The sequence below is a fragment of the Mobula hypostoma genome, chromosome 1 (assembly GCF_963921235.1).
Source record: "Mobula hypostoma chromosome 1, sMobHyp1.1, whole genome shotgun sequence".
NCBI lineage: Eukaryota > Metazoa > Chordata > Chondrichthyes > Myliobatiformes > Myliobatidae > Mobula > Mobula hypostoma.
The window spans coordinates 53,259,823-53,272,480 of NC_086097.1; the positions used below are offsets into that span (position 1 = coordinate 53,259,823).

General features: G+C 41.6%; 1 protein-coding gene across 7 annotated transcripts in view; it reads right to left on the reverse strand.

Moving 5' to 3' along the window:
• Positions 1-12,658, reverse strand: part of fermt2 (FERM domain containing kindlin 2) — a 156,678-nt gene that overhangs the window by 78,353 nt on the left and 65,667 nt on the right. For all 7 annotated transcript variants that reach the window (XM_063048992.1, XM_063049010.1, XM_063049001.1 and 4 more), the window contains exon 4: positions 8,339-8,479. In XM_063048992.1, coding sequence (XP_062905062.1) covers positions 8,339-8,479 — 141 coding nt within the window. The remainder of the gene's footprint in view (positions 1-8,338; positions 8,480-12,658) is intronic.

Sequence of the window (12,658 nt, forward strand, 5' to 3'; positions counted from 1 at the left end):
ATCAACTCTGGAGACCTTCCATCCTCAGCCGCTAAACTCATTATTCCCACACCCCGAACCGCTTGGTTTTACCTCCTCCCGAAGATACACAAGCCTGACTGTCCCGGTAGACCCATAGTTTCTGCCTGCTCCTGTCCCACCGAACTTGTATCTGCCTACCTGGACTCCATTTTGTCACCCGTAGTTCAGTCCCTCCTCACCTACATCCGCGATACATCCCATGCCCTCCAGCTCTTCAATAACTTCCAGTTCCCCGGTCCCAACCGCTTCATTTTTACTATGGATGTCCAATTCTTATACACCTCCGCTCCCCATCAAGAAGGCCTCAAAGCCCTCCGCTACTTCCTGGATAATGGACCTCACCAGTTCCCCACCACCACTACCCTCCTCCGGTTGGCGGAACTGGTTCTCACACTTAATAACTTCTTGTTTGGCTCTTCCCACTTTCTTCAGAATAAGGGTGTAGCTATGGGAACTCGCATGGGACCCAGCTACGCCTGCCTCTTCGTTGGTTATGTGGAACAGTCTGTGCTCCAAACCTATTCTGGTACTGCTCCCCAACTTTTCCTTCGATACATTGACGACTACATTGGTGCTGCTTCCTGCACCCATGCTGAGCTCGTCAATTTCATCGACTTTACTTCAAACTTCCACCCAGCCCTCAAATTCACTTGGTCTATCTCTGACACTTCTCTCCCCTTTCTCGATGTCTCGGTCTCCATCTCTGGAGACAGACTGTCCACTGACATCTTCTACAAGCCCATTGACTCTCATAACTACCTCGACTATACCTCTTCCCACCCCGCCACATGCAAAAATGCCACTCCCTATTCCCAGTTCCTCCGTCTCCGCCGCATCTGCTCCGAGGATGAGGTTTTCCGTTCCAGGACATCTCAAATGTCTTCTTTGTTCAAGGATCGTGGTTTCCCTTCTGCTGTCATCAATGATGCCCTCACCCGCATCTCCTCCATTTCCCGCACTTCGGCTCTCACCCCATCCTCCCGCCACCACAACAGGGACAGAGTTCCCCCTGTCCTCACCTACCATCCCACCAGCCTCCAGATCCAGCACATTATCCTCCGCAACTTTCAACAGGACCCCACCACTAAGCACATCTTTCCCTCTCCACCCCTCTCTGCTTTCCACAGGGATCCATCCCTCCGCGACTCACTTATCCGCACGTCCATCCCTATGGATCTCCCACCCGGCACTTATCCCTGTAAGCGTAAGTGCTACACCTGTCCCTACACCTCGTCTCTTGCCACCATTCAGGGCCCCAAACAGTCCTTCCAGTGAGGCAACACTTCACTTGTGAATCTTTTGGGGTCATCTATTGCATCCCGTGCGGCCTCCTCTACATCGGTGAAACCTGACGCAGATTGGGGGACCGCTTCATCGAGCACCTCCACTCCGTCCGCCAAAACAGACAGGATCTCCCGGTAGCCACCCACTTCAACTCTGCTTCCCATTCCCATTCAGATATGTCCATACATGGCCTCCTCTACTGCCATGATGAGGCTAAACTCAGGTAGGAGCAGCAACACCTCATATACCATCTAGGTAGTCTCCAGCCCCTTGGTATGAACATAGAATTCTCCAACTTCCGGTAATTCCCTCCCCCTCCCTTCCTCTATCCCTATTTCACATCACCTCCCTCATAGTTCCGCCTCCTTGCACTACTTTCGCATTGTTCTCCTGCCAATCACCTCCCTGCTTCCCCTCCTCCACCCCTTTGTCTTTCAAATTACTGTTTTTTTTCCCCAACTACCAGCATTCTTCAAACCCTCCCCAAAGTTCTTCCTTCAGTCCTGACGACGGGTTTCGGCCCGAAACGTCGACTAATCTTTTCAACTGATGCTGACTGACCTGCTGAGTTCCTCCAGAGCATTGTGAATGTTTTATTCATTTCTGTAGAGCATCCCACCACCCCCCCGCCCTGACTGCACCCACATCAGACCTGGACAGGAGCCTATACACAAACACATTTTTACTTCTGCGCTTCAGGTTCTTAAGGATCTATTGTTGCCTTCTAATCACTATTAATTTTGACCTTGCAACAGAAGTTATAGACTGCAGAACAGGGCCTTTTGAGATACATCCATAGAGCCAAATGAACACAATTTTATGAATGTATCATTCTATGACACTGAGATTACAATCCTGAGAGGTTATTTAATAACAGAGCACAGTTAGTGTGCTGTAGAGAAGTGGGAACCAGATCTGTAGTCTTTGTACTGATTTTCATTGCAAGTATCTGCCGTCACAATAAAGTGGCCACTTTATTAGGTACAGGACATACCTAATATGTCCTGTACCACATAAAGTGGCTATTGAGTGTATGTTCGTGGTCTTCTGCAGCCCATCCACTTCAAGGTTTGACGTGTTGTGTGTTCACAGATGCTCTTCCGCACACCAGTGTTGTAATGTGTGGTTATTTGAGTTAGGTGCCTTCTTGTCTTCTTCAACCAGTTTGGCCATTCTTTCCTGGCCTCTCTGATTAACAAAGCATTTTCACTCACAGAACTGCTGTTCATTGATTGTGTTTTTTTAAAAAATAAACTCTGGAGAATGTTATGTGTGAAAATCCCAGGCGATCAGCAGTCTGAGATATTCAGACCACCCTGTCCGGCACCAACAATTATTCCACGGTCAAAGTCGCTTAGATCACATTTCTACACCATATTGATAAATGGCCAAACCAGTCCTTTAACTTTTCCACCTAGCACTTCCCAGTTTCTTACTTTGTCCTGTTCCCCCCACCCAGCTTCACCCATCATCTTCTAGCTTGCTGTTCTTCTTCTCCACCCACCTTCTTATACTGGCATCTTGCCCCTTTCTTTCCAGTCCTGATGAAGCGTCTCAGCCCAAAATGTGACTGTTTATTCATTTTCATAGATGCTACCTGACCTGCTGAGTTCCTCCTACATTTTGTGTGCATTGACCTGAACCTCTTGACCATGTCTGCATGCTCTTACACATTAAGTTACTACTACATTGAGTTGCTGATTGGCTGTTTAGACATTTGTATTAATGAGCATATCTGATGCAAGCAACATTTCAGAAAACCCCCCCATCCACTCCAGTAAGTGCAAAAAGTTTCTCTTAAAGGACTATTAGATGAGGACATTTGTAGCATGTGAATATCCTGAAGGCTGGACAACTGCTGTATTGTAGGAATATGCAGTGGGATACCACTGGGTTCAAATGACCACTGGTGCTAAGTTGTAAAGCTAAAGTGATTTAAATTCAAGAATCGTATACCGAACAGTTAAATTGACAATATATTTAAATGAGATTGAGAGATGAAATATATTACAAATACATGCGCAAGTTGTACTCAAAAGGAAATGGACTGAAGTACTGAAAGACAAATCATATTGTTACTGGCGCATATTTTTTATTGGGAGCACCAAAATGCCTTGGTCCTAATGATAAGAACAAGTTCTTAAGACTTATTTAACTAACTTAAAACCAGGCACAAGTTTAAAAAGTAAAATGGAATAGCTATGATTTAAGTGAACAGCACAACAGATTTGTACTCTGATGAGCTTCCTGCGTTCTGTTGAGTTTTTAAAACAAATAACATTACGAGCACTGAAAAGTTTGAAGATACAGAGAATGGCAGATGCTGAGTCTAGAATAGAAACAGAAATCTGGAAAAAAGTAAGAAGTTACATTTGAGAGGGAGCTGGGAAGATTGCCAGTATATAGCAGTACATGGGGTGGGATTAGGACAGAGACTGGTAGCTGATATGTGTAGATTTAGGTTGAGTGAAAAATCAAATGTAATTGAACCTTAGGTAAAGTAACCCTGAGAATCTACTCTTCCACAAGGTTAGCTAACGTATCAAAAGTTAGTAAGCACTCACAATAAAGGAAATACTGAGGGGAAAATATTTCCTGCTGCAAAACACTTCATTAGAGAATTACACAAAATTTGGGATTCATTTACAGACATCCTTCAGACAATTTATGAAGCCACTTATTTTACTTCCTTTATTACTGTTTTTCTTCGTTCAAATATGCTTCAGCTACTATTGGACCCTGTGATTTACTGTTTGATGGTGTTTTTTTGGGTCAAGTGAGCAGTCTGGCGCTTTGCAGTCTCTGAGGGTGTTTGATAAGGTTTTGAGCGGAGTGTGCAGCCTGGAGACAGGGCGCGAGCCCATGATCAACTCCATTTCTCCCCAATGTAAATGTTGAGGAAAATTGAAATCAGTGAGGTCAAGAGCAGGTGGTGAACCGGTGTTCAGCGCTGACTGCCTGTGAGTGGTATCTATATCTATCTCACTCTCACACTCACTCACTCACTCACACACACACACTTGCTGCTTCTGGAGGAAGGTGCCTGCATTCAATTGGTCTCTCACTCAATGCTGCTGGAGTCCATGGGTCTTGCGAAAGGTTTAATTGATGCAGTTTGTAGACAGGTGTCCATGTTATGATGTGTTTCTGGTTGTTTTCTTTTTTTTGTTGCTATTTTGATCGGGGCAGACGGGCTCTGCGGCCTGCGTTCAAGGAACAACACAGTGCTAGATTGAACTGAAAGGAGCCAGAACTGAACATGCTTGGATTGTTTTGTTGACTTTGTGGTTTGGTCTTTTATATTGTGTTTTTGCTCTTTTTTGCCGTTCGCACAATTTTTCTTTTTTTTTGCAAGTTGGCGGTTTGTTTTTTTTCTTTGAATGGATTCCATGGTTTCTTGGTTTTGTGGCTGTCTGTGGGAAGAATCTCAGGGTTGTATATTGCATGCATACTTTGATAATAAATGTACTTTGAATCCCTTTGAATTAAAATTCTCTTTATCAATACAGATCTGTGACTACATCCTCAAAGCATTAGTAGGTGCAAAGGCCAGTTACTTTTAGTTCCAATGCTGCACCTGCAACTATGCTTCAAAGAACAGAAGTTAAGATACTTGTTGCTACTGCTGTTATATTCTGTGGAAAATAGCACATTCATTAAAATGCATTCTAATAAGAACTTCGATCAACCAGCACCTTTTTCAAAGAGAAGATATCCAGTAGGATAAAAAAAATGTAGGTAGCACAAATTGGAAATTCAGCAGATTTCCTTATCCAAATCCAAATTAACATGTTCCACATGAAATGCACAAGGCTATCAAATACCATGGATTCCAGTTAATTGGGACACACCAGGCCATGTCCATTTTGGTCCAATTCAGTGGCTGCTCCAGTTAGCCAAAGTTTCATGGAAACAGTTAAAAAGATATACAAAAAAAAAGACAAACAACTGTTTAACTGTGTAACAAATTATGTAATTAAATGACATATAGAACAAATTATAATGCAACTAATATTACTACAGTACTATAAAGCTGTTTATTAGTTCCTAATAGTTATCAACGGAAGAATTAATCCAGTGTATTTTGCTGTGTTCTCTTGATTGACTAAGTGCAGATATCTAGTGCAGACAATTGCGTCCTCTAAATCCTTCATTTTCATTGTAACATTCAAGCTGATTGTTGGTACTTTTAAAATTCTTTGTAGTTCTTAACTTCCAGTAGTGAAATCATTTCATTTACACTCCCAGCTGTTTCTGGCATCTCCGAGGCTCAATGCTTGAAACCACAGTGAGTGAAACAGTTCTGAATTGTCTTACTGCTTATTTCTCGTCAACTATCAGTGACAAAAATCACAGATTTTTGAACACAAACACATGCAACTAATGCTATTTAAAAAACTGTTCACTCTAAGCACGGTATAGTGTCTAACAACCACACAAGTGCACACGATTGATCTAGTTAGAAACTGTTCATCAAGTCTCCTGTCCCAATTAAGCAGCATGGTGTCCCAAATAAATACAGGAAATTCCTGCTATTTTCTCGATTAGATTTTGTTCTTCAAGTGTTGTCCCAAATAAGCAGCTGCCCCGATTTACCAATGGCCAAATTAACCAGAATCCACTGCATTTCCTTTTCACTAGGATGCCTTACCAGAAACAAAAAATTTCACAACCTTAGAAGTTCCCTGTCTTTACTCTACACTAAATTTTGCATCATATGTATATATTGTCAATGACTATGCAAGTAGATAATCAACAATAAATACGTATTTTGTAAAAGCAAGGCCATACCAGATGAAAAAGCTTTTGTGCTGAAATGATTTCGCTGACCACAATCATATCTTTTCAGTCCATCAATTAGAAACTGCATCTTTATAAAAGAAATGATTGATTGTAGCTTCTTGGCTTCAAGCCCTAAATTGCCACACCCATCTGTAAAACTTGAATGAGCTTAATGGTTCATGGAAGTTTTCAAGTTGGTTTAACAGAAACTTTCAGCTCAGCTCAACATTACTCAAAATTGGAATTCAGTTTTTCTAAAAATGAATGCGATTCAGGAAATGTGGTACTTAACCTACATACTGAGGGTCATAGATAAATTGTAATTGACAAATGCTAGCTAGTTTTGACTAAAAGCTATTATTAATGTTAAACTGTTAAAATTAGGCAATACCCTCAAACTAATTTTCAACTGGCAGGGAGAAAAATGCTTTCAATTTGTTGCTGAGATTATGGATACTAATGCACATCTCTTTTTAAGATGCAATTTGCAATAAAGTATTCAACATCTGGGGAAAATCAATGTAAGTATGAAGGTAAAATTGCAAGACCCCATTTTTACGCTGTAACTTCTTTGTTGGTTTTGTGAATGTTATGAAAACAGCAATGTCATGGCTGACTTACCATGCTGCCAATGTCAGCAATAAAGCTGTCAGAGAACTACTTACTTAAACCCCCACGCAAAACGAGTTTACTGTATCATGTGTTTTTGTCAGTGAGAAGTAACCAGAGCGTCTTTACTTAGCACTTTGGCTGCACAACTGTTACTTATTCCTTATCAACCCATACCCGAACATCAGTAGTGTCTAATTGCTTTATGGCACAAACTGCTTCAGTTGCAAAGCTGCAGCAAACAGTACTGAGGACTATGTGATTATTAGCAATCAGACCCATTTCCCACCTATGATGGAAGGTGGTTTATGAAAATTATCTTCTGCTCTGAAAACAATTCCAGTAAGCAGATATCTGTTGCCAGTAAAAATCAAAGGCGGTCTTTGTGTAGTGAAAGGTTGCCTGACTTCCATGAGATAAAATTTGAGATCAGTTTAGATAATCTGAATTACAAAGGCGGTCCAAAGCCTAATAAGTGATGGAATTGATCAAACACCACAAACATGCATATTGTGGGTATGCAAAGAGTAGGACAGAACTGTCTGGGCTCTCGCACAACAACTCACAAGGAGAAAGGATTTTAAATTTCAGGATTATTCTACTTGAACTAGATTTCCAATCTCAGGATCCATGGCAGCTTGGTAGATTTCGTAAGACAGTGAAAAATGTTGATATTTTGTGAAGCAAGAGGCAGTCCTAGATCATGCATGGAGAATAACTGTCTAAGGAAAATAAAGCCCAGTTTGCATAGTCTGCAATTTCTAATATACACATTACCTCAGGAACTACAGGCTGGATACTGTACTGCTAAAGAAAGATTGTTCAGTTAGGCAGTAGATCCTTAACTGCCTTAGACAGCACTGATCATTTTGTACAAAATACCTCATGCACATAGCGATACTTTATGAAAAATTTCAAAAGGGGAACTTTAGTTAGCTTTTGGTTTCCTTTAAAAGTTCTGGTTTAACAACTTGATGCATACAGAGCTGCAAGTGCCAGTAGTGACAATATCAGACCAGCAGGCGAACACTCAGTCAACGATGGAGTTTAACTCAATAAAAATGCCTGGGCTTAGATAAACTCAGAATATAAAGATCTTTCGATTTATGATGAGTGAAATGAAAGCTTGTAAAAATTCTGCACCTGCCGATGCCATAGCAAGGATCCAAGAGCAAAGGATTTACTGTTTTTCATTGGTCACTGTTGTTTTGAAAATCTTCACATTAAACTTCCATTTTAAAATAAATGGATCATCATGCATTAAAATTTATTTGAAAGAATGTAAAAAGGCACAAATATAATTTAAAGCTAATTATGCTTGCCTTTCTTTTATGCTCTCAACCATAGCAAAGCTATTTGGTTTCTCTCTAATATGGACATCAACTGAACCGCAAGAGCAAGATCTTATTTGTAATAGGCTCTCAGAATGCAAGTACTGAGCTGATCTCTTTATCTGGTGTTTCTCTGGAACTACTGTACATGAACAATGATGTATAAAACTGACTGAAAACTTTGGTACAATAGGAGGTGGCAGATGAAGCCCAGAATACACTGTGTACATCAGGAAAATTGCAACCTAGGACGCCTCGGCTCTTAATGTTCACATCTTTTTCTCTAATAGTCGGAGAATACTGCTACAGACCTGATCCTGGAGTGATTAATGGTCCCTCCAACTCCAATGCCTCATCTTCACCTTGGTCTTTTTCGTCCGTCTTCCGTTTTTTCTTTTTTGTTGGATCTTTAGGTTTTCTCAGCAGCGAGAGTTCTTCAGGATGCCTTATATCTGTTAGAACAGAGAAGGAAACTTAGAAACTGACGAGACCTTCAGTCAAAAAATTAACAACAAACAGTGCTCATAAAAAGCCTACTGAGAGTGGTAATTTGTGGAATTTAAGTCCATATACATTTAAACATGCGCTGCTCGATGCCCAAAAATACGACCACTTAGCCATTAGAAGGTCAGTGACCTGTTGTTTTACTAAGATACCCAATTCAAATTATTTCCCATGGCGGAATGAACATGTCCTTCCACCCCTTCCACAGGGATTCAAAAACCATTTCATTTAGGTTATGGTGACTGTTATACATAAAGTACAGGCGCCCCCTGCTTTTCGAACGTTTGCTTTACGAAACCTCGCTGTTACGAAAGACCTACATTAGTTACCTGTTTTCGTTAACAGAAGGCATTTTCACTGTTACGCAAAAAGGCAGTGCGCGCCCTGAGCAGCTGCGCCTCCCCTGGAACTGCATTCTCGCCGGCATTGCTTAAACACGTGCCTGTGAGCAGCCGTTAGCAAGATGAGTTCTAAGGTATCGGAAAAGCCTAAAAGAGCTCGTAAAGGTGTTACATTTAGCGTAAAACTAGACATAATTAAGTGTTTCGATTGTGGTGAACGAAGTAAGGACAAAGTGAGTTTGGCTTCTGGAAGTTGACAAAGATGATGTTGAAAAGGTTTTGGCATCCCATGACCAAGAACTGATAGATGAAGAGCTGATGCAATTGGAAGAGGAAAGGATAACAACCGAAACCAAATGCAGTAGTGAACGGACCGAAAGTGAAGTCGTCCAGGAACTGAATGTGAAGCAGCTGCATGAGATTTTCGCTGCAATGATTGCAGAAAAGTACAACTTTAATTTTGAAAGGGTACGTTGGTTTAGGGCATATTTGCAAGATGGTTTGAGTGCTTACAAAGAACTGTATGATAGAAAAATGCGTGAGGCTAAGCAGTCAAGCATACTGTTCTTTTTCAAGCCTTCCACATCAGAGGCGATTGCCGATTGTGTCGTCTCTGATCTGGGCCAACATTTACGTGCCGGGCAGCACCTAATTAATTAGCTTATTTATTTCGGCTTTTTTCTTAAAGACGTGCTGGATGCGTCCCAGCTACCACTGCACGCTTCGCGGATCGGTATCGGTCGGTGGCCCAGAGGGTGGGGACCATCGTACCACCCCAACCTCCGACGACTCAGCCTAACACACCATCATCAGTGTGCTCGGCGCTGTCTTCCCGATTCCGGTAAGTGATACTACACTGTATATACATTATTTCTACTTTATATAGGCTGTGTATTTTTGTGTAATTTGGTATGATTTGGCAGCCTCATAGCTTAAAGGTTACTGGAGAGCGAGTTTCTGCTGAGAGCGCTTGCTTGAGATTTTCGCTACGGCGAACAGTGCGGTAATGCTTGTAGAAAAGTATTTCTACTTTATATAGGCTGTGTATTTATCATATCGTTCATGCTTTTACTATATGTTACTGTTCTTTTAGGTTTTATGTGTTATTTGGCATGATTTGGTAGGTTATTTTTGGGCCTGCAAACACTCACAAATTTCTCCCATATAAATAAATGGTAATTGCTTCTTCGCTTTACGACATTCAGGCTTACGAACCGTTTCATAGGAACGCTCTACCTTCGGATGGTGGGGGAAAACTGTACAATTAAACGTGTGTTTAAATGAAGAAATTAGAACACTATTTGAGTGGAAGTTAAGTTAAAATGGCACAGTACTGCCAGTTGAATGATGTTTCAAGTTTAGGGGAGTCATACCATTGGCGATGAGGAGCATAACTTAATTTGTTAGTTAAAAAAAATTCTGATTAAATCTAATTAAAGCCTTAAATTACTACACTGAATCTTACAGTCCGTCTTCAAATGACCAGTGCTTAAACATCCAAAATTATAAACATCAACTTTGGTTATATTTTTATCTCTTCAAAACATGAAGGACATCACTGCCAAAATCAGTCTTGTAATGTCCATCCCTTTAAACCCAACCACTTCCTTTGTGCTAGGCTTGACACATCAGTGGAAAGCTCATCACTTCATCACTGGAAGTAGTAACTAGTGTGACAAAAGTACACATAGACTAAGATGTTAACTGATCTGTGCCGGCACCAGTGGGATCAGCAGTTGGTCTGCCACCTGTCTTCAGGAGAAAGAGAGATAAGGAAAACAATGGAGCAGCATTTGGAGATGTTAATGAAAGGACGGGAGAGTTTAACGTAAGGAGACACGGTCTGAGAGCTGTCAAGATCGGCTCCTCTTTGAACCCTGAACTGTTTGAAGTGATGGACAGGCGATACCCCAGCAGGGGGATAAAAAGGGACAGGTTCGCTAAGGCAAGACACACACGACACCCGAGGTAACGAGACCCTGGAAGCCGTGTGTCTCCCACAAGTCGGTGGGAAGTTTTGGAAGGCTGGTCGCGGGACCAAGCCATAGACGCACAGGGTGGAAAGGCACGATCAGCGGGAACCTGGTGTGTGTCCGCCCTTGCCTGGGTGCCAGGTTCACCGCAGAGAAACGATCGAATCTGGAAACGGAGGGGTCACGGTCGGTGACCTCAGAAGACATCACAAAGGGCTTGCCTGAAAGCTGACTGCGAAGAATATCGAAGGTCTGTGTGGAAGCTGTTTGAATATTCATTCGCTTTGCTCTCTCTCTCCTTCCCCCACACTGTCCATCTCCCACGGCAGTGATTACTGCGAACTGAACTGAATTCAATTGAACTGAACTTTGCGTCACTTTGAAACTGGTCATTTACCCCTAGACGACGTAGAGCTTGCTTGATCCTGTTATCTTAATTCTGTGTACATGTATGTTTATCATTGCTGAACTGTTGCATTTATTATCCTTTTGATTAGAGTACTGTGTTGTTTGTTTCTTTAATAAAACTTTCTTAGTTCTAGTAATCCAGACTCCAACTGAGTGATCCATTTCTGCTGGTTTGGCAACCCAGTTACGGGGTACGTAACACTAGCTAGATTGGATTTCTCTCTTTTTTAAAAATCATAGATGAATTTCCAACTGGCAAACATGAAAAAATCTGCAGATGCTGGAAATCCAAAGCAACACACATAAAATGCTGGAGGAACTCAGAAGGCCAGGCAGCATCTATGGAAATGAGTAAACAGTCGGTGTTTCAGGCTGAGACCCTTCATCGGGACTGTGCTTGTGCTTACACTGGAATTGCTTGGCAAGATGTGGAAATATCTGGAGCATATATGTTCAGAATAAGTAGTTTGTTTCCAGGTCTCATATCCGGTATGTATGCACAAGAGTTTCTCGGTATCCCAGAGAATGGATCAAATTACTTGAAGACGGGCTTCTGCAATCATAGGAAACTCAGTTGACAATACCGGTTGACAATTTGAGAAGTTTGTAGGAGGGGTCTCAGTGAACATGCCTACCGGTGCAAAAGACTAGGCTGAAGCTTTTAGAACCACCTCCAACTGAGAGAGGAGTTGCAGCTGCTAAATTGTAATCCGATATTTACAACTGAGTGGTAAAAGCACAGAGCTTTCACCAGATGGATTAGTTGGGAAAGTCCACAGCACAGTGTTCCAACTGTTTATTCTGCACGGGAGTGATGTCGTATCAACAGGTTGGCACCCCATTAATAATCCAGGTCTGCTGTTCTACATTCTTCATTTACAACAACAATCATATCTTCAATCCAAATATGCAGTGCAAAGAATATGCCTGGGAATGAGGTTCCACAAAGTAATAAAACAGAACTCTGCTGTTGTCCATGCTGATTTCCCCATATTCAATAGAGGTCCTTAATGGATACTTCCGTTGTTCTCTGTATTCCACCCCATCATGTTTTAAGCAAGCTATACAGATAGTTGGACACCCACCTGGCATTCCAAGACACAAAGTGGCATGATGAAGTTTCTAAGTTAACATTTCTTCAAAGTGCCACTTAAAGTAGACAAGTAATCATGAAACAACACTATTTCCACTAGGACAGAAAAAGCTACATGGACGATTTCAAGCCTATATGAGAATTTGATGATTAAAAAATAAACAACATTTCTACTGTTGACAAAAGGTAAAGAGCAATTTTAAAAAGGGAGATATTCAGGGAATTTTTTTTGAGAGTTCCTGAAACACGTAATATTTTGCCAGTAGTGAAAGAGGAGGCAAATTCCTCAACTCTTTGCAGGCAACCTAGATA